Source organism: Podarcis melisellensis, assembly GCF_964234715.1.
Source record: "Podarcis melisellensis genome assembly, chromosome: 2".
Taxonomy (NCBI): Eukaryota; Metazoa; Chordata; class Lepidosauria; order Squamata; family Lacertidae; genus Podarcis; species Podarcis melisellensis.
Window position 1 is genome coordinate 33,120,358 of NC_138529.1, and position 26,522 is coordinate 33,146,879.

At 43.7% G+C, this 26,522-nt stretch overlaps 1 protein-coding gene and 1 long non-coding RNA gene across 3 annotated transcripts; one reads left to right on the plus strand and one right to left on the minus strand.

Moving 5' to 3' along the window:
* Positions 1-3,208: 3,208 nt before the first annotated feature.
* On the plus strand, positions 3,209-21,187 carry LOC309363411 (E3 ubiquitin/ISG15 ligase TRIM25-like). 2 transcript variants are annotated; one of them, XM_081899729.1, is made up of 7 exons: positions 3,209-3,426; positions 4,423-5,078; positions 7,721-7,816; positions 9,735-9,968; positions 12,357-12,519; positions 14,406-14,468; positions 20,563-21,187. In XM_081899729.1, exons 2-7 carry the CDS (start codon positions 4,494-4,496, stop codon positions 21,099-21,101), a joined length of 1,680 nt encoding a protein of 559 aa, XP_081755855.1. In that variant the 5' UTR covers positions 3,209-3,426; positions 4,423-4,493; the 3' UTR covers positions 21,102-21,187. The 2 variants fall into 2 exon arrangements, with proteins under 2 accessions (XP_081755855.1, XP_081755854.1); XM_081899728.1 differs by having other exon boundaries at positions 3,209-3,420; positions 4,416-5,078.
* On the minus strand, positions 14,480-26,480 carry LOC309363620. Its single transcript, XR_014165481.1, has 3 exons — positions 26,352-26,480; positions 25,181-25,321; positions 14,480-15,589 (listed from the first exon to the last, which is right to left on the minus strand). It is a non-coding gene; the product is annotated as an uncharacterized lncRNA (long non-coding RNA).
* Positions 26,481-26,522: the final 42 nt, after the last annotated feature.

Sequence of the window (26,522 nt, forward strand, 5' to 3'; positions counted from 1 at the left end):
AAAGAGAGCTTGGGAGTGTCTTTCACATGTGTTTTCTCTGTCACAAAGACTGCAACAACTTCTAACCTGGAAGCAATAGCTTTTCGTGGTCAAGGTTCTGTTGCTGAAAGCTGACAAGCACTTACACTTTACCCAAACTCTTGCAGCAGAACAGAAAATGCTGTCATCACACCTAATGTTTGTTCACACACTGCCTACTTAAACAAGACAGAAATGTAAGGGTGAAAGCAGATCTATTGTCATGGGTTTAAGATACTACCTTGTAGATAAAAAAAAGTTGGGGTCCTCATTTTTAACAACAGAAGGTGAAATTTTATATCATTTTTATGGTTTCATTGTTGTCCAAAGAAGACTTGCATCTCAGCCCATTGAGATTTAAGGATGCTAAAATACTAAGAATGAGGTGAGGTGACTTCTCTGATCATTCAAAAAATAAGGAGTTTGAAAGTTACAAGGCCACTACTCTCTTTATTTTTCTTCTGAATCTTCCAACATTCAACTTCATTGAATGTTCATGTGTTTTAGTATGACAGGAGGAGAAAAATATATATGTTTATACACTTCCTCCATGTCATGCATAATTTCTAACACTACAATTCTACTATACATCCATGTCGCTGCTTATTTTCCTTTTCTCTGAAAAGCCCCAAATGCTGTAACTTTCTTTTTTTAAAAAAGTATTTTTTATTAATTTTCAATACAAATATATATATAACACCACATCCAGGTTTATCACACATTTTCTCTTTTGGACTTCCTACAACATCTCTGACAATCATCCGTAGTTAAATTTTTGTTTCGCATTTCCTAAATTTAATATTGCCTTTTAATATACCCTCTCGAACTTATCTTTTTTACAATACTCCTCAAACTTTCACAGAGCTTCTTGAAACCCCACAAGCGTTGTTTGCTCATCACATATGCTTTTCAGATACTCCACAAATTTCCCCCAGTCTTCAATGAACTTATGGTCCCGTAAATATCTGATCTTCCCAGTTAATTTATCCAATTCTGCATAGTCCATCAGCTTCATTCAATCTTCCAGCGTCGGTAGTTCCTCTTTTACTCCTTCAAGTAAGTGAAATGTTTAAAAAGGATCTTAAAGAAAATGGATATGTAGAAAAAGATTCAGTATTTCAAACAGAGATAATAAACAATGATTATAAAATTTTGTCAAAAATGTATAAAATACTGTTGGAATGGTATACGAAGGACAAGGAAGTTAAGTTGGTCATGATACATTGGGCCAGAGACTTTGGATATAACATACAAATTGATTGGGTAAAAGTATGGAAGGAAAATATAAAATTTACAGGATGTACTGCATTAAAGGAAAATGTTATGAAAATGGTATACAGATGGTATATTACACCAGTTAAATTAGCGAAAATGTTCAACACATGTAATAAGTGTTGGAAATGTAAAGAAAAAGAAGGGACATTTTACCACATGTGGTGGGAATGTAAGAAAGTGAAAGGTTTCTGGGAGATGATATATAATGAACTGAAAAAGATGTTGAGATGTACATTTGTAAAAAAAAACCGGAAGCTTTTCTTTTAGGAATAGTGGGAAACGAAATAAATAGAAAAGACTGTAAACTTTTTCAATATGCAATAACAGTGGCAAGAATACTAATGGCCCAAAAATGGAAACAAATGCTGTAACTTTTTTTCACAGGAATTTATCCATTCCCTTGATATCACTGGTTGCCCTTTTCTGTACATTTGGAGGATAAAGCCATGCAGTTAATATTAACCTATACCCTGTAGTCTATGTTTCAGTGTAATTTGTAGTTCTCTGAAGCCTAAAAAGTAGCATGTCAAGCTTCTGTATTTTCATAGAGATCATATTTTCCTTCTTTACTAGTATAACAAACACATGATGCTAAGAATGTAGGCCTTTGGGGTACTTACACCTGAGCAGTTGTTCTCACAGGAAAGTTGGCCACCTGTGGAGACAATGTTCCCAACTGTACAATAATTAAGCAGATCTGAACGGCAAGGCTATGAGGCTCAGTGGTTTAGACCACGGCTCCACCTGCATCCCAAATCAAATCCCCCATGATGGGGTGAGCTCCTGTTGCTCTGTCCCAGTTCCTGCCAACCTAGCAGTTTGAAAATATGCCAGTGCAAGTGGATAAATAGGTACCGCTGCGGCCGAAAGATTAATGGTGTTTCTGTGTGCTCTGGTTTCCGTCACAGTGTTCCATTGCACCAGAAGTAGTTTAGTCATGCCGGCCACATGACCCGGAAAGCTATCTGTGAACAAATGCCAGCCCCCTTGGCCTGAAAGTGAGATGAGCACCGCAACCCCATAGTTGCCTTTGACTGGATTTAACCGTCCAGGGGTCCTTTACCTTTTTTTAATTAAACAGATAATATACTTGAGGACAAGATGCTGAATAAAATTGTGCTGGTGACGCAATGCAAAATGTTGAAATTGTCATGCAGTCTTCCTGAGAGAGAGCCAAGTGTATCTCATCAAAAATTCCAGTTACAGATAGGTAGCCGTGTTGGTCTGCCATAGTCAAAACAAAAAAAAATCCTTCCAGTAGCACCTTAAAGACCAACTAAGTTAGTTCTTGGTATGAGCTTTCGTGTGCATGCACACTTCTTTAGATACACACATCATCAAAAATTGTGTGTTTTCTTTCAGCCAGTGTTGTGTAGTGGTTAAGAGCAGTAGTCTCGTAATCTGGGGAACTGGGTTCGCGTCTCCGCTCCTCCACATGCAGCTGCTGGGTGACCTTGGGCCAGTCACACTTCTCTGAAGTCTCTCAGCCCCACTCACCTCACAGAGTGTTTGTTATGGGGGAGGAAGGGAAAGGAGACTGTTAGCCGCTTTGAGACTCCTTAAAGGGAGTGAAAGGCGGGATATCAAGTCCAAACTCCTCTTCTTCTTCTTCTTCATTTTTTTTTAAAAAATACACTTTTCTGTTTCTGGGAAATATCTGACCAGTATTTAGACCAAATTAAGAGGGCAGAGGGAAGAATTGCCTCAAAGTGCCTGGTTTCCATTCAATGTGGTCTTCCCGCTTCATGTCAGTTCTCTGAGGTGCCTATAGCATTCCTCCCCTTGCAAGAGCTTTCAAGAGTGGCCTTTTTAATGTTTGACTTGGACCTGCTTGTGCAATGACATCATAACCAGAGTGCTTACCTCCCCCCTCCCTTGTAGTTTGAACTGTGATGTCACATAGCAAATTCAGACCCCATGAAAGACTGTAAACTGACAGGAACTCAATATGAGTTGCTGTTTTGGACCAAGAAAAGAACAACGTAAAACCTTTAGCCACTGGAGCTAGCTGAGGGATCTGTTAGTAGGTAGAACAGTTGCTATTAGCACCTACGGGTTGCTAATTTTTGCCAGATGGTGCTTAATGTTACAGAGTGCCACAATTGACTTTGTATTACAGCTGAACAGGTGAGTGTGGGAAATAAGTTTCACTGATAAAAATCCATCTGTTTGTAGAATGATAGGGTCACAAAGGTAGGGACGGAAGGAACAGAAATAATCTAGCCAAGACTCCTATATGGAGTGTGCTCTTTCCACATAGTTTTAACCCAGATTATCCCAGATTTGCAGTTTAGTACTGCTGCAGAGAGCTTGCTGGGGAGACCATGCATAACAAGGAACTCAAAAATAACTTTAACAAGGTTTTAATAACAAAACAAAAACTCCTTTTACACTAAAGATAACAACAACAAACATGACCCAACCACCAACCCATCCCCCCAGGGTAATGAGGGAGCTGGGTGCTGCTCCTTATATACTATGCCCAAATGCTGACACAGCTTAATTAACACAACCTAGCAGCTCCTGCTATGTTTCACAGCTGTAAGACTGGGTCTTGTTATTTGCCCTGGCCCTTAAAGACATACACAACTTGTGAAACAATAAAGAACCTTCACATTTTACAGTGACCATTCAACACTTCTGGGGTTTTTTTGTGCTACAACACAAAATCCAAAAGTTGTGTCTACTGTTCCTGCAGGATTCACTGTGCCAGTCTTGCCTCCTTCTTAGACTAGCTCTCTCCTGAGTATGACTGAATGATGAAGTCTCACCCATTAAAGAGTGGTAACAGGTTTAACCATCTGCAAAAGAACACTACCTATTGCATCTCCACATGAGGAAGCCATTGTCTTTTAACAGGGATTACAACCGCCAATTATTGGTAATTGGTTGTAGTAACTAAGTAAATAAAAGTTTGAGCAACTAAAACTTTGCCCACAGTCAATTAGGCAAGACATTTAAACATTTTGTTTACTTTTAGTGCACTCTGCAATATCTTCAAAGACACACTTTTTTCTTCTAAAATGTTGTTTTCTTAGCTCTATGCAAATATGCGTGTTTAACCAGTCAATTAAAAACCATTTGTTTCAACTACTGTGGGTTTTTTTATATTAAAAAAACAGGTGGCAGCCCAACTTTTCCTAGGGTTTTGTGCAACTACAAGCACTAGCTGAGTCTCAGCCAAAAAAGAAAGTGTTGTTATGAAGAAAGCTAGCTTGCTTTTCCTCGAGGACAACATTGTGTGTCCGATATGCCTCGAGGTGTTCAGAGACCCCGTCACCACAGCCTGCGGACACAACTTCTGCATGGACTGTTTGCAGGATTACTGGGACCACCAAGCCCTGGTCGGGGATTGCCCTTACTGCCCTCAGTGTCGTGAGCCTTTCAGTTCGAGGCCTCAACTGCGCAAAAACACAACCCTGGGAGAAATTGCCACGAGGTTCGCAAGGGAAGAAGCCCAAGGGTCAAGGAAGCTGGCAGGTCAGAGGGAGGTTTTGTGTGACTTCTGCTCCCCCAGGAAGATGAAGGCTGTCAAGTCCTGCCTGCAATGCATGGCTTCCTTGTGCGAAAACCACATCCGTTCCCACTATGAAGACAACGCCTTCAGGAACCATCAGCTGATAAAACCTCTCAACGACCTGAAGGCTAATATGTGCTTGAAACATCACAGACTGCTGGAGCTGTTCTGCAGAATCGAAGGGAAATTCATCTGCCATATCTGTGTTCGGGAAGAGCACAAGAATCATGACGCCATCTCTCTGAAGGACGACAGGAGCAAGAAAGAAGTGAGTACAGTATCATGCCATCCTTTAAAGTCAGCAGTTAGTTTTCCTGGAATGCAACTTTCAGAAGAGGACAACTGGTGCTAGGTCAGTACTATAGTCCCCTCTCCTAAACGATTCCTATCAACATCTTTCAGAGATCGTGCGTGTGGCTTCCTTCATCCCTCTTGGTTGGCCACTGGGGGAGGGGAGGCAGCGTCACTTCCCACTGGGTCAGATTGGGATTTCAGTAGCACAGGCCCTCTCCCATTTTACCCTATTTCTCTTATTTCTGTTCTTCATCACTGTTCTTTGCATTGGCAGGCACTAGAGATGGGATGGCCCAGGGGGAAAAAAATCTCTTAACAATTCAGAGGGAGAACTTGCTTTCCTCCCCAAGCCTTTTGTTTTGTTTCCCTCCCCCCAAGGGCAAAAATTGGAATATGACATGTGAAAAGGTATAGAAGCTTGCTTAAACTTGGGTAAATTCTCAGTTTTTTAGAACTCCAGGATAAATAGGACAAATATAGAGAAGCAGAAACTGATAGTATTAGTTAAAAAATGAGACTGATAAAAATGCAGATAGTACCAATTTAGTCTTAGTTCCTACCTATCTTTCTTTCTCTCTCTGTTGGGTTTTTTGTTTGTGTGGGGGTTTTTTTGGGGGGGTTGGAAAATGAGAGATTAACAGTGGTACCTTGGGTTACAGACGCTTCAGGTCACAGACTCCGCTAACCCAGAAATAGTACCTTGGGTTAAGAACTTTGCTTCAGGATGAGAACAGAAATCGCGGTGCGGCAGCAGCGGGAGGCCCCATTAGCTAAAGTGGTACCTCAGGTTAAGAACCGTTTCAGGTTAAGAATGGACCTCCAGAATGAATTAAGTTCTTAACCCGAAGTATCACTGTATATCTGTTTGACACTGTTGTGCACTAGAGGAGATATAATAATTTTCAGAATACATACTTTTTTTCTATAACAATGATGGTTTATCCTGTTTTTATTGTTTTTTGCCTATTCATAACTTGGAAAATGAAAGAGATGATGTGCTTTAATGTTACTGACATGTTATGTGTTGCTTGCTATAATGTGCCCTATGACATAGGGTGGGCTATAACTTTTAAATATAAATAAATAATAAAATGATGATCCCAAGTGGTGTGTGTGTGTGTGTGTGTGTATGAAGCTATGTAGACCTGGTGAACTATACATTAGACATATTAGGTATGAGGTTAAAATGCTGTCTGTATTTGTGATATATGGCTTGTACTTGTATGTACTTTTCTTTCACATCCTTTATTTCTTCTAAAAGGAAAAATAGTCACATTAGGGGTGATTTTTCCCCCCAAGCATCTATCAGCAGAACATGAGTGAGCCCATCAACCTGCCATTGCAACAAAAGCAGTGAACCAGTTCATACTGACACCAAGATTGTTATGCCTTGTTTTATTTTGAGTTTGCTTGCCCTTGAGATTGTGCAATTTGGACAAAGTTGGTTAGAAGCTGAACAAAAGGGTTCAGCTGAGGACAGCACCCTATCCGGTTACACCCAGTTTCATAAAAAGAAAACTGAGATAAGAACCTCCCTGCCTGTTAAGATAATAAGGTGAGGCTTTTCTACATGCCCCACATGATTAACCCCCATTCTTGGGCAAGGTGAGGTGACTAGCAGATACTAGAGGCTGTGGATACTTCTCCTGAGCCTCCTGGCCATTCCCTTCTGTCGGAAGGCACAGTTCTGTGTGCCATGTACTTTGTCCCGGACCCCTGCTGCCCTCAGGTGTGGGGGGTCATGCTATCCCATCCATACTATTGAAGTAAAATTCGACTGCCATCCAGTCAGCTTCTCTGGAGGACATCATCTTATCCTTTGCCTCAGGTAGTCATAAGTCTTAAACCAGCCCTGTTGTCCCAAAATCATTGGAGGTACAGTTTGCGATGGAAACTCCCTCGCCTTGGAGGCTTCATTATTTCCCATACTTCAGGTGTTTTGTTTGATGGTTGCTATTTTATTTTATTTTACCAGACAACTAGCATGGAATTGTCAAGGCTTCTTGGCACTGTTTTAATGGTGTATTGTTCTGCTGTTCCGTGTTGTTAGGTGTCAACTGCAAAGGGGATTCCGACATTTAAGCTGGCATATTTTACCTGAGATTTCCCTGCTATTCCAGCTAAGGCAACAAATAATCTCTAGGAGACTTGACCGTGGTTTATTGCACCGGTAGTGTTAAATGTTTTTTTAAAAAACTATTTTTTATGGTTATTGCTGTTTTTCCTTTTGTTCCCCCTGTGAATGATGCCATGGCCTTTGGCTAGCGCAATAAGGTTTATGAATGAATATTGTTAGGTTTCGTATGAGGTATTAATATCATAATTTTAATTTTTTTAAATTGTAAGCTGCATTGAAGACATTTTGCATCAAAAAGCAGTTTGTGTATAAAAAATGGGCTTCCTGATTAATTCCAGTGGCTGTTCATCTAGTCCAGTCCTTTGTAATGTGAGTCCAAACAGGATCTATTCTATAAAACTGCAAAACACATCCTACACATCTGATTTATTTATTTTTTAAAAAATTGAGCACTGATTATGCTCCACTTTTAAAAGAGGTGTATGTGAAATCGTCATCCCCAGGCTGCTGCTTCCATGTTCTAATTCTTTCTTTCCCAGGTCGAAGTCAGGAGAGTACAGGCCAACGTGGAAAACCAAGTCTTGATGGTGGCAGCGGACAGTCAGCAACACAGGGGCAGAGTTAACTACCTTGCGGTGAGAAAAGCTTCTGAGGGAAGGGACCAAATCCATGGCATATCACACAGATCTAGGGGCACATACTGCCACTCAGTATTGTACCATTCTTCATGTGAGCATGTATTTGCATGTACAGTGGTACCTCGGGTTACAGACGCTTCGGGTTACAGACGCTTCAGGTTACATACTCCGCTAACCCAGAAATAGTACGTTGGGTTAAGAACTTTGCTTCAGGATGAGAACAGAAATCGCACGGCGGCGGCAGTGGGAGGCCCCATTAGCTAAAGTGGTACTTCAGGTGAAGAACAGTGTCAGGTTAACAATAGATCTCTGGAACGAATTAAGGTCTTAACCCGAAGTACCACTGTACTGAAGTCAAGTGGTTGACACTTCTTTAGCTCTGGAGGTCAAGGTTTTACCTAGTAAGTGCTAACTTTCTCTGCTTTTCCATGGAACACCCCAGGTCATGTTTGGCTCCCAATCTGTTCTCCTGGCTGACTGAGAGTCATACCCTATATACCAATAGCAAACTCATCATCTGAGTATGAATTCTTATGTAGCCAAAGTGGTAACATTCATGCATAGGAATGAGCTATCAGCAGGCTCAGGGCTTGCAGATGTACAAAACACCTGCCATAGATCACAAACTGCATCGTTTGAAGACCTAACAACATGGTTGCTTCAAGGAACTGCTGTGCGGTTGTGGCTGTCGTCTCACAAGCGACATGTTGCTGCTTCTTTTCTTTTTTAGAAAATGTGACCAGCTTTTATTGTGAAGGACTATTTGATAAATAAAGCAGCTAAACAGCACTGAAAGGGACCACAATGCAATACATACAGACATCCCAGCACAAACAGGAATAGGGTTTCCTGTGGTTGGTGAGCTCTGCTTTCTTCTGACTAACTCTCCTCAAATTACACACCTAGGCCTTCCAGGCTGAAAGCTGATTCCCTTTGTTTCCTCTCTCTCTTCACCACCACATTTCAGGTGGACAATCCTCTTCCAAAAGAAAAAAAAAGAAAAGAAAGCACAACAAGCAAGTTAACCTGCTTCTTTGGTGCCTTATTTTCTTTTATCGATAGCAGGACTCTCTTAACTTGAAAGGGTGCTCTCAGGAGGAAGACAAAGTTGGGAGCATGAACCCAATTAGCAGTGTGCGCGCAGTACTTTTGCTAGAAGCCAGCAGAACCAATTGCTCCTTATTTATTTATGGTTCCATAGCAGCTTTGCCACTTTAAAAATGTGTGTCTGCACCTACCCTGAGAATTTCACAAAGGAGTATTAAATGAACACATAAGAAGATAAGAAGAGCCCTAGTGAATCAGGTCCAAGGCCCACCTAAATCCAACATTCAACAGTGGCCAAACAAACGCCTAGGGGGAGTCCACAAGCAGGACATGAGCACAATAGGACTCTCCTGCATGCAATTCCCCAGTCACTAGGTGAAATATACCCCGAGTCGAGAGTGCATTTCATGCTCTTTATTCAGCTCATACTGGTGAGGAGGAATGGAAGTTCCCCCAGAATGTCTGCTTTATATACATTATTTACACCATGGGCCCCACGTGATTGGCTAATTCTGGGATTCACCTGCAAGCCAATCAGGTTGTGGATTCACTTTCACCTGGAGCTGGATTGGGTGGCTCCTGTGGATCAATCAGACTGCTGCATTCTGAATCCTATTGTTCTAGGACCAATCAGACTGCTGCCTTTTGGATCCTATTCAACTCAGTACATAACACTAGGATTCACAGGCATCACGGCAATACATAGCCATCATGACTAGCCGCCATCAGTAGCCTTATTTTCCATGGATTTCTCAAATCCACTTTTAAAGCTGCCCAAGTCAATGCTACATTGTGTGGTAGCAACTTCCATACTTTAAACAATGGTAGGTGAAAATGTGATGTGCTTGGCATTGCCTTTCCGTTTCAGAAAGTAGTGAAGACGGCCCGAGACGAAGTGAATAGGGCCTTTGCCGAGGCGATGAAAGAGCTCAAGCGACTGCAGAACAAGGTGATGGACTTCATAGATGAAGAAGAAAGATCGGCCTTAGTTGGAATGGGGAATTCCATTCAGCACAGTCAAGAGCAGCTGATTGATCTCCAGAAGCAGAATTACTGGCTGACAGGTCTCATGGAAGACCCAAGTGACCATCAGTTTCTGCAGGTAGAGTCCACACTGTAATTGGAGCACAGTCCAGACCAGGGAATCATAGAACTGTAGAGTTGGGACCCCGAGGGCCGTCTAGTCCAACCCCCTGTAATGCAGGAATCTCATCTAAAGCATCAATGACAGATGGCCATTCAACCTTCAGTGAAGGAGAGTCTACCACCTCCCAAGGGAGTTTAACAGCTCTTACTGTCAGAAGGTTCTTCCTGATGTTTAGTGGACTTGAATCCATTGGTTTGAGTCCTACCTTCTGGAGCAGGATAAAAAAAGCTTGCTTCCATGTGACAGCCCTTTAGATATTTGAGGTTAGCTTTCATATCTCCTCTCCATCTTCTCATTTCCAGGCTAAACATACCCAGCTCCCTTAACTGTTCCTCATAAGGTTTGGTTTCCAGACCCTTGATCATCTTGGTCGCTCTCCTCTGCATGTATTCTAGCTTTGTCAATATCCTTTTTAAATTGTGGTGCCCAGAATTTGACACAGTATCCCAGGTGTGGTCTGACCAAGGCAGAATAGAGGAGGCAATCTTCCCCAACCATGTGTCCACCAGATATTTTAGACTACAACTCCCATCAGCCCCAGACAACATGCTGAGCAACCTGATTCTTCTCAGGAATCTCTTAACCCTTCCTGACCTCTTTTGTCCTTTGAATGGTCCGTGCTTCCTACCATTGTTGCTACCGCCCCACCCATTATTAGCATGAAAGAAAGAGGGTGACTCGGTTAAGGATTGTACTGTGCTGGGTGAAATTCCTCTACTACATATTCCTCTTTACTCTGCTGGGAAGTGTGCCAGTACCAAGAGCAAGAGAGTAAGCAAAGGACATTTATTTTCACAAGGCTAGAGCTGGTGCCAGCTTCCATCACCTGCTTATTATTAGATTGTACTTGTTGTGTGTTTACAAAATTCTCCCCTGATGCCAGCAGCAGGTCATGTAGCCCCAGTGGATTGGGCAGCAGCTGCCCATCTGAAGCAAGAGACTCCCAACTCCTTATACACTGCCACTCATAAATGTTTTCACAGGATCACCTGCCTTGATTCTAAAATCTCCAGTGAGGAACAGCAACAAAAACTCCTCTTTTTGCTAAAAACATGCCCAAAGAGTGCGACTTTATTTTTCGTTTGATCAACTGTTTCTCTAAGCCGCTAGAGAAATGCAAATAATAAAACAGAGTCTTAAACTGAACACCATGTTATGTGAGCAAATGACCTCTGTACCATTTAAGCCACACTGCAAAGACACAAATGGAATGTAGCGGGAGGAATGGGCCTGTTTGCATAGAGGTGGCATTTAGCCTATTTGGCCCATAGCAAAAGAGCAATAAAGCATTCAGTGATATTCCAGTAGCATTATTATATCCTCGTCAGGTGCGAGTGTTTGTGCGATCCTTTGAACTGAAGGTAAAGATCTTGGCACTACACCTCCCTTCCCACTTTATCCTCTCAACAACCCTGTGAGGTAGGTTAGGTCTCGAGAGACAGTGACTTGGCCCAAAGTCACTCAGGGAGCTTCATGACTGAGTGGGGCTTTGAGTCCTAGTCTCTTAGGTCTTGGTCCAACACTCTAACCATGAAGCTACACTAGCTCTTATAACATTCCTAACTTTCCTTTCTTCTGTTGTGAAGGCAGAATCAGTTCGGTCTCCCATGCATGCACTGCTCAGACTTGCAGCTGCTTCGTTTGAACACAGTTACTGTACCATGTGCCTTCAGGCCATCATGCCCTGATAGTTATAACCAATTATCCATGTTCCCTTGGATAATTAAAAAGGGGGAAGGTTGTTAACGGGTTGTTGTTTTTTAAAGAAATTTTTCTCAAATATCTCTGGTATTTTCACCACAAAATTAAAAAACCTGATGCATTCAAAACAGTCTCCTGTCATGCCTTGCTGTGATGGTGCCCCTTCTGGGCAGAGGGGGAAAGTTGTAGATTCTTTTTCACTGGAGGCGCTTAAACAGATTTGTATTTTGCACTGTACATATCCAGCATTGAGCAAAGGACTGGAGTGGATGAATTCTGAGGTCCCTTCCAACTCTATGATTGCATGGCCAGCCTGAAAAATATTGGCGCCTGAGGTAAACCATAAAATGGCACACACACGCCCTGCCAGGGAAGAAAGGGTGAGTGAAGATCTACACCAGGAACAAGAGGGGTGAATGAAGATCTACACTGGGATCTGCTGCCCCTGTGGATCCTGCCACCTGAGGTGGTCTCTTCATCTTGCCTCATGGGTGGGCCGGCCCTGGATTCTATACATGTAGTCAGAAAGCCTGCAGGCAAACCAAGATGGTTCCATTTCTGTGATGAGAACATCAAAATTCTCTCTTCCAAAAATGTTTCAGTGAGTTTCAATCTCTTGTTAAAATCTATTTGTTCCCACAGGACTTCCCAAAAATAAGAGTAATGTCGGGTTGCACAGAAGCTTTGATTGGACTGAAGTGTGAGGAGCCCACCAGTTTCGTAGCACTTAAACAGACCCTGAGTGACTTGAAATCCCAAGTGTCCATGTTCGGACTCTGCTTCATCAACAAAGCCCTTCAAAAAGGTGAGTTGGCTCCACAAAAATGCTACAGCTAGAAAGATGCATTCATAGGCTCAAATAATTCTTCAACACATGGTGCTGTAGATTTTTTTTATTTTACAATATTTTTGTTTCATTTAAGCAAGAACATATGCTTCAATGGCATGCAGTAATATAGAAAGACAATACAACTGAATGAAAATTAAAATTAATCATATGCTCACAAAAATACAAATTTGGGTCATTTCATTCACAATCCTTGGAAAAAGCTGGATCTGTGTACACATTAACGTACACATTAACAACCTGGTGTATGCACAGCCTCTCAGTCCCTTTGTTTCACATTAAGACTCAGAAACCCTTCAGAATGATGCAGCCACATATATAACACTTGAAGTCAAATGCATTGCTCCTTTAACATACAGTACCTACAAATCAAATGAGTTTGCGTTGTGGTGTGACCAGGAGAGGGCTTGGAGTCATGATGGATAGCTTTCTGAAAATGTTGATCCAATGTGCCGAAAGCAAACTCTAAACCAGAGTTTGCAAAAAGCAAACTCTAAACCAGAGATTGCAGTGAAATGGATTGAAATATCTTCCTCTCCGTGTAGATCCAGATGCATACAGTTGTAAAATAAACTATATAGCTTAATGCACCCTTAAAAATAGATCATTAAAGACCTTTAAAAATAAACAAATTACATTTTTCTGTTAAATCTAACAAAACTAAGAAGCATATTTACCCGGATAGAACCAAACACAAATTAAACAGTATCTTCTGCATGTGCTGTGGCCAAAATTAGGTTTAGACAAATTCATGGAAGATAAGGCTTTGAGTGGCTATTAGTCACTGAGGGCAAGTTACCAGCAGCAAGAGAGAGCTGTTTCGCTCATGTCATGCTTGTGGGCTTTCCATTAGCATCTGGTTAGTCACTGTAGAAACAGAATGCTAGAATAGATAGATTAGCAAGGCTCTTCTTCTGTCACATCATGGGGTATTTGGGGGGGAGGGGACCGACCAGGCTTTGGGCTATTTGAGAGTGTCGAAGTTGTACACTGGGTTAGCGGAACCCAGTGTTCTGGTTACCTTTTAATGGACAAGATGTGGCAGCTGTAGAAGAATGAGGAGAGAGACCCCAAAGAGGACTCATTTTATTTTGCTGTGGTGCAGCACCTCCAGTTCTCACAAGCCCATGGTGATCTCTTGGTCTTCCACATGGCAGACATGGGGGAATTATTAGCTCTGCCTTTTGGGGGCATAGTTTGTGGCCAGAAGCACCTCATTGGGTGAGGCGCAGCCATTCAGCTAGCTTCACAGCAGGTGGGTCATTGCTGCCAACTTAGAAGATGGCTGAGAGTGGGGCGGGCATAGTGCGAACAATGATCCGCCTGCCGGGAAGTTAGCACAGAGGCTCTGCCCCACCCAGCAAGCCGCTTCTCCTTGATGCCCTGCGAGTTTTGCAACAAAACACCACACTAACTTCGAATGTAGGAAGCTCCTATAAGACTCTATCCCTTTGGTATGGATCAAGTTATTCAGGTCTTTAATTTCCCAGCCAATTATACTTGTGTCTAGGATGATTCCCGCAAATGCTGCTGGATTAACAACCGCTGGTTGGAACAATATTTTTGTTAGTGTCTGGTGTGCCAAAGAACTGTTGTTGTTTTGCTAAAGTAGATTAGAAAGGATGTTTTTCTGGAAGGACGAAAACAGGGAATTTTGCAAGATAATGCAGATCAAATAAGTCTCTTACATGAAGGTTAAAAATAAGCTCAAAAATCTGTGTAGTGCACAGCCCTGAGGGCAAGATCTCAAATTTCTGTTTACGTGGCACCCTGCACAGGCTATGCGCGCACACACACACACACACACACACACACAAATAACTCCAGGACCTTTTGTCTTTCAGGGATCACAATGGTGCCTTATGAAGTGATACCAGCTCCCACGGATCGGAAGAGTCTCAGAAAGTGTAGGTGTTGCAATTCCATTTGTCTTCTCATTGTTTTTCTCTGGAGTGCTTTAAAATTTAGCCTGTGCACACAGTACCATTTTATCTGGTGCCAATGTACTCCTATCACTGGTATGTGAAGCAGAGTCCTTGTGACGTTTGCCACAACCCATCTGTATCCTGAGGTTTCTTGAGAAATACTGTTACTTGAGTTGTTTTCCCTCAAGCCAGCTTCCATCACATTTGAGAAAACAAGCCGTGATTAAGTTCAGGGGTGTACATCTGGGACAGCCACTTCCAGGGCTTTTTTTTATCAGTCATAACTTGCCAGAACTCAGTTCCAGCACCTCTCAGGTGGGCACCACTGCCATTTTAAGAGAACGATGGAGGTGTTCATCATGAGTTCAGTCAATTGGCCTAACTTGTTCATTGTGACTGACCTGGTACTAGCAGCAGTAGCTTAAATTGGATTTTGCATATTTGTAAGGTAAATATAATAGCCACATTAGCAATGTAAGATAGAGGCCAAAGTCTTCTTATTTATTCAGTTCATTTATTTATAAACCACATGTTATTTCGCAAAGCGGTATGCAAGCTCAAAACCATACCATACAACAAGACAGAGGTGAAAGTCGGTGAACAAATAAAACACCACATTGTGGCTGGAGTCATGCATCTGAACAGAAGGACCTCCTTTGTGGAGATTCGTCACTGGCACAATCCTGGCTCTTGGATTTGCAAAACACTTCAAGTTGGAGAACTTAAAAAAAAAATCAGGCATTTCACTTCAAGAACTGAATTTTTTTCAAAGCAATTGTAGAAGATATCCAAAGAACACTATTTCACAGGGCTGCTGCAAGATTTTCTGTTTCATGTCTTTAACAACAAAAGCATAACAGGTTTGACTTTTCCTATCACTTCATCTCTATTCTGGGAAGTTGCAGAAGTCTTGGATTTCTTGTCCTTCCAGAGGAAGGAAACTTGGAGTAAGTGGTTGCTTACGGGTGTGTCCAGATGCTTACTCACTGTTTGCTTTATCATAATCTTCCTCTTTTGTCCAAGGAGTTAATCCACATCTTATCCGGCGCCCCAGTCTATCGAATACCGATTTATAACCCTGACATTTATTGATGTTCAGCATTCTAGAAGGAATAAATTAGCAGAATACAGCAAGGTTAAAAGACACTCTGGAAACAGTAAATACCAATTGCTGAAGTGACCAGCTTTCTCCATTAAGTAACACCACCCCTTCTTTCTTGCTACTTAATGCTAGGGCTGCATTGCCTCAACTCAACTAACACAACACAAACTCTCCCTCAAACATGTTAGCCATACTTACAGCAGACCTGTAGTAAAAGCCCATTAATGTCAAGGCTCATCCGCTTGTCTAATGCCCGCCTCCCATATACAGGCACAAACACAGAATTGGCAAGGGTGGGGAGAGGAGGAGATGGGTGGAGAGAACTCTTCCCTTTTTGCCCTCCACCTTCACTCACACACAGAGAGACACAGCTATCATTGCCTAGGCATCCTTTACCAAATACTGACCATGTTTTGTATGCTGTGGTCTCTTGGATTCCAAGAAAAGTCTTGGAGGAGAGTTTGAGGAGTTAGTTTGGTTCCCAGTATGTTTTCTGCAAGGTTAGAAAGTCTCAGAGGAGACGCCTACCTGCCCTAACTGACCTCCCATCCTGTTTCTGTCTCTGGTCATCTGCACTAGGACTGACCAAATCTGGAAACAAGATGAGAGATTCTTAGAATTCAGCACTTTTCCTAAAATCGTAGAATTGTAGAGTTGTAAGGAACCCTGAGGATCATCTAGTACAGTTGTACCTCGGGTTACATACGCTTCAGGTTACATACGCTTCAGGTTACAGACTCCGCTAACCCAGAAATAGTACCTCGGGTTAAGAACTTTGCTTCAGAATGAGAACAGAAATCGTGCTCTGGCGGCACAGCAGCAGCAGGAGGCCCCATTAGCTAAGTGGTGCTTCAGGTTAAGAACAGTTTCAGGTTAAGAACGGACCTCCGGAATGAATTAAGTTCTTAACCCGAGGTACCACTGTAGTCCAACCCCCCCAGTGATGCTAAGCATTTCATATAATAGACTATTTCACTTAGGCCATTATTATTATTATTATTATTATTATTATTATTATTATTATTACTATTCCCATATGGCAGATGGGAGGCAGAAATGCTCCATACAAATTCCCATATTAGAACACTGCTTTGAGGAGCCATGCAGAAAGTGCTGGACCCAGAATCTCCTGGCACCGTCTCTGAAAAGGTCCAGTCCTAGCTGAAGAGGAAAGGTCAATGTCAGCACCAATCTGTTAAGACCTGCATTAAACCAAATACCAGTCTGTGCTTGCTAGCTGGATGCTGGCCAGTAAAAATAATCACCCGTCATAAAGTTTTGTGTGTTTTGGTTGCCCTAGTTAGCAAGGGGAGCAGAACCGCAGTTATCATCCTTTAACTGAGAGCTAGCAAGAAAGTGACAGCATCAGGTGACTGCCGCAAGCAGGTGAAAGGCACAGTGTCCTTTGCTGAGGCTGGAGGTGCTTGTGGCTTCTGGCCACTGAGTATGAATAGCAAACCTCAGACTCTTGTAATCTTCATTGAACCCTAGTAATGTTGCAGGCAGTATATGGGAGTCTAACCATAGGGGGGCCCCTAGCGTCTTCCTGTTGTTATGCTAACAGTGCACCCCTGCTTGGTGCCAAACTTTGTGGGGCTTTGATTCAGCCCTGACAATGGGCCCGCCCACCCCAACACCTACCACAACTAGGGCAGGACCCAGATCTGGTTGTGGCAACGGTGCCTGCCGTATGCTTTCTCTGCTGCTGCTGCCACATTGGTGATGGCACCATTTGTCACCCTCTCCCGGGGGCCTCAAGACATGTTTTAGTGGTGGATGAGTGGCGGCACTTTTGAACAGGAACTGAGCTTGTTTCCCATCCATGAGGGTCACCGCCATCTTAAGTACTCAAACTGCAGTGTCACAGCCCAAAGTTCCTACCCCTAGACATATCCAGACTACAGATCTATGAAATCAATACATTTCATATATTTATGGGCAGAATATTGCCGTTTGGGTAACTTAAAACAGTAATATGTTGTTGTTGTTGTTTAGTCATTTAGTCGTGTCCGACTCTTCGTGACCCCATTGACCAGAGCACTCTCGTCTTCCACTGCCTCCCGCAGTTTGGCCAAACTCATGCTGGTAGCTTTAAGAACACTGTCCAACCATCTCGTCCTCTGTCATCCCCTTCTCCTTGTGCCCTCAATCTTTCCCAACATTAGGGACTTTTCCAGGGAGTCTTCTCTTCTCATGAGGTGGCCAGAGTATTGGAGCCTCAGCTTCAGGATCTGTCCTTCCAGTGAGCATTCAGGGCTGATTTCCTTAAGAATGGAGAGGTTTGATCTTCTTGCAGTCCATGGAGGTCTCAAGAGTCTCCTCCAGCACCATAATTCAAAAGCATCCATTCTTCGGCAATCAGCCTTCTTTATGGTCCAGCTCTCACTTCCATACATCACTACTGGAAAAACAATGGCTTCAACTATACGGACCTTTGTTGGCAAGATGATGTCTCTGCTTTTTAAGATGCTGTCTAGGTTTGTCATTGCTTTTCTCCCAAGAAGCAGGCGTCTTTTAATTTTGTGACTGCTGTCACCATCTGCAGTGATCATGGAGCCCAAGAAAGTAAAATCTCTCACTGCCTCCATTTCTTCCCCTTCTATTTGCCAGGAGGTGATAGGCCCAGTGACCATGATCTTTGTTTTTTTGATATTGAGCTTCAGACCATATTTTGCGCTCTCCTCTTTCACCATCATTAAAGGTTCTTTAATTCCTCCTCACTTTCTGCCATCAAGGTTGTGTCATCTGCATATCTGAGGTTGTTGATATTTCTTCCGGCAATCTTAATTCTGGCTTGGGATTCATCCAGTCCAGCCTTTCGCATGATGAATTCTGCATATAAGTTAAATAAGCAGGGAGACAAAATACAGCCTTGTCGTACTCCTTTCCCAATTTTGAACCAATCAGTTGTTCCATATCCAGTTCTAACTGTAGCTTCTTGTCCCACAGTAATATATAGTGGTGCAAATAGCAGTGTGCCTGGGTTGAGCCAGTGTGGGCACTTCCAAGCTCCTGGGACCCTCAGCCAGGGCTCATCGTGGCCGGCCACTGGTGCTGAACCCACCCAACCCAACAGCTTCCAAGGCCCAGGACATTTTGTTAACTGAGGTAAAGCACAAGATGTTTCTCCTCCCCGCATTCCACACACTGATGGGCAGGTTAATCTTACAGCACCCTTCACTGCTCCTGAGCAAAGCAGAGCAGCTTAGGGGGCATAGGGTTAGGCTGCATTACACATGACATGGGTTCAGGAGAAACAGCCGGGGTGTTGCTGCCACTGCTCCCACACCCATCCAAGCCCTCACTGCCTGAAGGGGATGTCCCACTCTGGCTAATGCTAAGGCCTGCTCTGACTGAAGGTGAAGCTCTAGTGGCTTGTGCTTTGCCAGGGGGGATCCAAGCACACTATCCTGATTCCAGAATAGCAGTAGTATGAGGGGAGAGGCTGCACAGCCAAATTTCTCCCTCTGGTAAAGAGGAGCACTATCCCAGGTGAAATCTGACAGTTCTACCAACCCCGTAAGAATGATTTAGTATTTTTGAAAAGGCTAGGGATGCAAGAAGCAGCAACTTTAAACTGTCCCCCAAGCAAATTTCAAACGAAATAATTCCTGAAGGCTGCCAGCAAACACTGTTTGTTCTTCCACACAAAATAGCTGTGGGAGGGCTGGCTGCCAAGCAGTTCTCAGACCATGTTCAAGGTCTTGTTACTAACATATAAAGCCCTGAATAACTTGGGATCAGGTTATCTGAAAGACCTATAAGAACAGTTAGATAATCTGAGGGAATTTTACTCTCAAAACCACGCCCTATAGAATACCACAGAACGGTTACCTGGAAACAGGCATTTTCCACCATTGTCCCTTCATGCTCAGGAATGTCCTCCTTTCTGCCAAATGTGAAGGACCATCCATTGGTTGTGTCAGGTGTCATTTAGGGGCATTATCTTTTTGCCCAGGCTATTCCTGACCTATTAGACGGGACCCTGTTATTGCATCTTTTTAAAATACCGTTCTACTGATTTTTATGTTTTATCTCTGTTTTTATGATACAGTACTGTTTTATTGTTTTTATGATGTATTTTTGTAAATGGCTTAAGAGTTTCAAAATATTAAGTGGTTCAGAAATGCTTTAAATGTGTGTGTGTGTGTGTGTGTGTGTGTGTGTGTGTGTGTGTGTGTACACACACACACACACACAACTGCAGAATAAATTGGACATTAATGTGGTCCATCAGGGTCAGACAATTTCTTCCTACCATATTGTCTGTTTGCTTTCTCCTTTCTTCAAAAATTGTTGTGGCTGCATATGGGGTGTTGGCAAGATAAGTATGTCCTGAAGCCAAGGCTGCTTCATCCTCAGGATTTAATTAATACTGAAATTTGGGGATGGGAGGGAATTTCCATACAGAAACTGTGAGGCTTCACTTTTGCATACTTTGGTGGACTGGCTTGTTTTCTTATTTCCACCTGGATAGCTTTACTAACATCTTCCATCAGTAGTCAGATACAGGTACCTGTGACATGGATCACTTTGCTTGCTACTGTTTTCTGTTTGTCGTGCATATAAATACTGTAATGAGCTGGTGGGGTATAGTGAACAGAGCATTAGACATGAACTAGGGGAAAACCTGGTTTCAAATTCCCTCACTATCATGGAAGTTTCTCAGTGAGTTTATTACCATTTGGAGCAAAGCTCCACTGCTATTACACTGAGCTTCTTGGAGAAAGACTCATAACATATGTGATAAACAAAAAATTCCAGATTGTTGATGGGTGGGACTACATGTGGGAGAATTCATGGAGGTCCTTGCCTTGGGCAACAGGCTGGAGTAAGTTTATATTCCGATCACCTCTAGCCTCAGTGACTCTATGATTTTGGAAGATGTTCAGCCTTGGTCTGCCCACCCTTGCCCACCTTCCTGGAGTGGCTTCTTTTGACATTTCACCCCTTGTTTTGCCTCCCACGAAACAGATTACTGTCTGCTGAATTTTGATGCTAGCACTGCCAACGAAGAACTCTTCCTGTTTAAGGAGACCCACTCGGTGCTGAACATGGGAATCTTGTTGGAGAACTACTCAAAACCCAGCCAAGGATTCAACCACTGGCCACAGCTCTTGTGCACCCGCAGCCTATGTGAGGGCTGCCATTACTGGGAGGCTGAGATTTCAAACGCATGGCTGTGTTTGGGAGTCACCTACAGTTACAAGCATAGAACTGAGAAAGCTTGCATGTTGTACCTGCTTGGCAGGAATAGCAATTCGTGGTGCTTGGAGTGGGACTCACTGAAGTACTCTGTCTGGCACAACAACATTCAGACTGTGGTGCATGGCAGCTACTATAAGACAATTGGAGTCTTACTAAACTATGCTGCTGGATCCCTGACTTTCTATGGCATCACCAACACCATGAACCTCATCTACCGTTTCCTCACCATATTCACCGAACCTCTTTACCCGGCTGCTATGGTAAGCAGCGGGGCCTCTATTACTTTGAAACAGCACCCAGACTAGAGAGACCACAAAAAATATCCCTCTTTAAAGGCCAGGGAGGGCTTTGCTGTAGCTGATAAAATAAACGTCTATCTCATTACTGCTAAGGTGGGATTCGTTTTTCTTTTTCCGGTCACGTGGCTACAAACAGAAAGCAAACGATACACCTAAATGTGTTTTTCTGTAAGAGAAAAGGATTGCTGCAGAGGATCATTTGGAGCAGGGAGGGAAGCCGGTTATGTTACTGGTTCCTTCCTACTTTTTCTTTCTCTTCTTTCTGCCTCTTTTAAATTTTTAACCCATGGTGTTTCTATGGCTGGCGCTTGCTGTGTTTATTTGCATACCTGCTCACGTCCTCAGTCTGAAATGAAACAGAATGCCTCTCCTACTATTCCTTTCCCTAAATACGCTGTCCCCAAAGCCTCTTTACATGGCACTTGCTGTGGAGTTGCTTCATAGCCAAGGAAAGGCAATTCTGCACACCTCCAGAAGCATTTATCCCTTTCAGCCAAGCAGCATGTTTACAGAGGGGAAATCCCAGTTAGTGTGCAATGGCATAGGAAATTTCACGGGGAGGGGCTAGCATCTGAAACGTGTCTGCTGGACCCAACTCAAAGGCAGCACTGTTTGCACTTTCATGAGCCACCGACATTCCAGTATCCTCTGTGTGAATGCCATGCATTCAGGAGCAAGCCATCCTAGGCAGAGCCGAAAGCAAAACAATTTGCCTTGAGAGTTGATCGCCTCCATGTCTTAGATTCAACCTCCGTTTTGAAAAATAAAATAAAATCAGGGTGCAGTGTCACAACTGAGACACTATCGAAATGCTCACAAGTTCAACCCAACATGTCAAACTGGGAAAGGATTATTCATGATCACTGCACCAGACAATATCGCTTGCGTCCTTTCCAGCTTCCCTCAACCCAATGCAGCTTAAAAAAACAACCCCGAGTTAATTGTTTTACAGCTACACACACACATGATCTCATTCTCATGAACTGCAGTCTGATTCTTTGCAGATACCCAATCTCTGAGTCAGTGCATCTGCAGAATAATCCTCTGCAAAGCATTGTTCTGAAGAGGCAAAGGTGTCTTTCGAACTCTTGGGGACTGGGTGTCCAGCCGGTCCCTGGAGTAGCTGGATTAACTTAACAAGTCATTACAACCACCTGACAGGCTCTTTCAAGTTACAGTTTAAGATCTTTTGATTGTTAATTATCCCTTGCTGGCAGCAGTTGCCAGCAATTCGCCTCGGATGAGAGCCTTGGCTGCATCCCAGTGTCTCCATGGCTGCATCTAAAGACACTCACTCCCAAGGCACTCGCAACCCTCAAGTTCACAGCCTTGTTTTCAAGGGTGTAGTCTTCTGGTGCTCAGGGGGGGAAAATACATTTGTTCACTTCGTTCTGCGTTCACATTTGATGGGTGCGCACTCTTTCTCTGGCTGTTTTCCAAGCAGCATTGCAGAACGAGGTTTTGGAGTTCCCTCTTACCCTGGGCTCCTGAGTGCTTCACAGCAGAAAACTCTACTATTAGCATTTTACGCCTGTGAGAGACCCCTGAGATCAGTATGCAGCACACAATGTACACAATGAGACATGAGAATGGTTGCACATAACCTAAAGAGACCTTCTTTGTGTTATTTCTAGATTCATGTTTGGGGATGTGGAGATCTCAATTTTCATCTTCAAGAAAACTTGAATCCTACACAGCTCCAGCAGATAAGCAAAAGCTGATGCTCATAATAAAGTTTTGTTTTATTTTTAAAAAAGTAAGGCTTGGCATGCAATTTATGTCCTTGCTAACCAATATGGGAAATTTTGTTTCAGCTGACTTTCCTGAAATCCTCTTAACTCTGTCTGAAAAGCATGGGCTCTCCTGTTCAACAAGAGACACTTTCCAAAATATTTGGCCTGTGGCCATGTAAAGTCTTAGCTGATACTGTAGAACTGAGACTGCTCTTACTCTGTCAACATAATTTACCATATCCCTTGGTGATTTTTTTAAACCAAAACACACACCTTTTCTGAATCCAAAACACTGTACATATCATTGAAAGTTAGGAGTAGCTTTGCAGGGATAAAAGTTGACACTCCCCCAAGTGTTTCAATGGCTCAGTTACATAGTCTTTTCCCGTGCTTTTTTTTTCTAGAGAAAAAGTTGTTGGCTCTGCTCAGCTGCAAGCAGGGGGCACAGGGCGTGGAGGGTGGGCACTCTGCACATGCTCATAGGCATGCTGCTCTTTCCCAACGCTGGCATCGTCATTTGGGTGCCGACTGTAAGTGACCTGCAGGTTTTGGGAATGGTTTTGCAAGGTGACCAGAAGAATGCCGATTACAAGTGGACTGGAGGCTCTTATTCCTAAGAGTAAAGGTAAAGGTAAAGGGATCCCTGACAATTAGGTCCAGTTGTGACCGACTCTGCCGTTGTGACGCTCATCTCGCTTTATTGGCCGAAGGAGCCGGCATACAGCTTCTGTGGCCAGCATGATTAAGCCGCTTCTGGCGAACCAGAGCAGCGCACGGAAACACCGTTTACCTTCTCACTGGAGTGGTACCTATTTATCTACTTGCACATTGACGTGCTTTCGAACTGCTAGGTTGGCAGGAGCAGGGACTCAGCAAGGGGAGCTCACCCCGTCGTGGGGATTCAAACAACCAACCTTCTGATCGGCAAGTCCTAGGCTCTGTGGTTTAACCCAGAGCGCCACCCGCGTCCCTCAATTCCTAAGAGTGCCTGCCATTTTTGCCCTCATCCAGCCTGTAGTTGACCTCTGATCACAGAGCAGCATTTCCTGTTGACCACCCACTCCTTCCATGAGCGACATTAAACCTCTGTCTTCTATGGTCGCCCTTCTTCAGCTCTTCCCCTCGCCTAGCAACACCACGAGGCGCATCCACAGCAGAGCACTGAACAGCTGCTCCAGAGCTGGCTCACTCCACTCCTTTGGGCATGCTCAGCAGCGATGGCCCGTCCCTCAATTGCTCTGGTGCGCGTATTTGCCTCCAATCCACCTGAGATGACTCTGGGTGTCCCTTCCAACTTTGCTATGAGCCTATGATTCAGTACAGCAAATCTGAATAAAATTGACATGAGCAGCAGCCTCTTCAGGCCTTTTATTAAGGGTTCCAAAGGTTCAGAGGGTGACATTTAAATCTAGACAGCTGAGACACAGTCACAGATGAGTCATTTCCAGTTACTTCATTTGCCCCAAGAAACTCAAATTTTCAGTGCATGTAAATATTTCTGCAATTTATCCACTCAACTCTCTATCCTTGAGGCCTGTGCAAAGGAACCTAAATATTTACTAGTAAGGAAAACATAAAGGTTCAACTTCCTCCCCTTGTAAATTTGCCAGTTTTCCAGATGTTCCTTTCTGGGAAATCAAGGAGCTGGAAAGAAGGGGTCTACAATTTATTTTAGTCTGTTAGAATGGAATAAAGGTTGTGTGTTTTTTTTAAAAGTGTTTTATTGGTCTTTGTTTAGAATGTTATTTAATGTATGTGGCTCTGAAGTGTAGTAACCAACATCCTTGAGCTTTCAAAAGAGTCACAATAAAATATTAGTCAAGGACAGGCAACATACTTTATACCCACAAAGAAGAGGTCATATTTTCCTTTACTCCAAAATACCTGATTATTGGGGGGATGGGGACGCGGGTGGCACTGTGGTCTAAACCACAGAGCCTAGGGCTTGCCGATCAGAAGGTAAGCGGTTTGAATCCCCGCGACAAGGTGAGCTCCCGTTGCTCGGTCCCAGCGCCTGCCCACCTAGCAGTTCGAAAACACGTCAAGTGCAAGTAGATAAATAGGTACCACTCTGGCGGGAAGGTAAACGGTGTTTCCGTGCGCTGCTCTGGTTCGCCAGAAGCGGCTTAGTCATGCTGGCCACAGGACCCGGAAGCTGTCTGCAGACAAACGCCAGCTCCCTTGGCCTGTAAAGCGAGATGAGCACCGCAACCCCCAGAGTCGTTCGTGACTGGACTTAACGGTCAGGGGTCCCTTTACCTTTATGGGAGGGTGAATTTCCTGATACTGACATACCTCTTAGCTCTGATAACTGGCAGATGACTGCATTAGAACATCAGGAGAGCCAGTGACCCATTTAGTCCAGCATCCTGTTCTCACAGTGGCAAACCAGATGCCTGAAGGAAACTCACAAGTAAGTTTTGAGCACAAGAGCACTCTTTCCCCTCTTCTGGTTTCCAGCAACTTGGTATTCAGAAACACTGCTGCCTCCAACTGTGGAGACAGGACATAGCCATCATACACACAGTCTCAACACACCCCATTTGAATGGGAATGCCCATCAACTTTGTGGGGGTCCGGCACCCTCACATGTTTTATTGTGGGGGCCAAAGGCTAGCAGCCACTGATAGCCTACTGATAGCCCCAGGGCAGGCTGGCTTTATAGAGATGCCCCAGAAACTGGTGCACACCTTGCTGTCATTTCAAGCAGCCCTAAGCAAACTTGGGTTTAATTCTGGATCGTAATTTATTACCTTCTTTTATGTATGATATGAGGTAGGGGTTTTTTGGGGGTTTTTTTTGTGTGTGTGTCTATTACAAGCCTGGGGAGGGGGAATACATTAACCAGTGCAGTAGCTAAGGGGGGAGCTAGCCAGGGTTTTGGTGTGTGTTTTTTGCCCTGGGGTGCCATTGAGATTCCCAGTCTCTCTCTGTGTGTGTATACAACTGCATGTGGGTTTTTCTTTTTCTGCCAAACTGGGTCTTTGACCCGGGTGAAATGAAGCCTAGTTTCGCCCCTACATTAACTCACCTATTACTGTAAATACTTATTTCTTCCTGAGCTGGGAAATGTGTGTCTGGGCTGTGAAGCGAGGGTTGTTTCCCTCCAACAATAGAAAACGTGTGATGCTGGGAGCGGGTGGGAGGCAAGCTCAGAATCCTGACATGCTAGTTTTCTATGTGCAGAGACATTTTGTTTGGTGCGGAGTACCAGTTCCATCAGACAGAGTGCTATACAGGGGTGCGGACTTGAATAAAATATTGAGGGGGGGAGGAGAGGAAGGTAAGCCCCGCCCCGCATAATCGATCACATGACATAGCACACACCCCATTTGAGTGGGAATTCCCCTTAACTTTGAGGGACCCCTAAGATATTTTATTGGGGGAGAGGGGTGCCGAAGGGACCCCTAAGATTTGGCTCCTATGGTGCTATAGCAGCACTGGGCTTATCCCTGCTCAGTTATGCAGTTCAGTGGGTGACCTTCGGCTAGTCCCTCTCCCGCCCCCCCCCTCTCGGCCTCACCTGCATAGGTGAAACGAGCGTAAAACGAGGCAGACGAGAACCGCCTTTAGCGAGGAGGAAGGGTGAGATAAGCACGTACAAGTCCCCCATCTGCAGCCTGAAGCGACACACAGACACAGGCTTGCCACCTCCATGAGATCTAGGACCTTGAAAACAACTTCTGGAAACAGA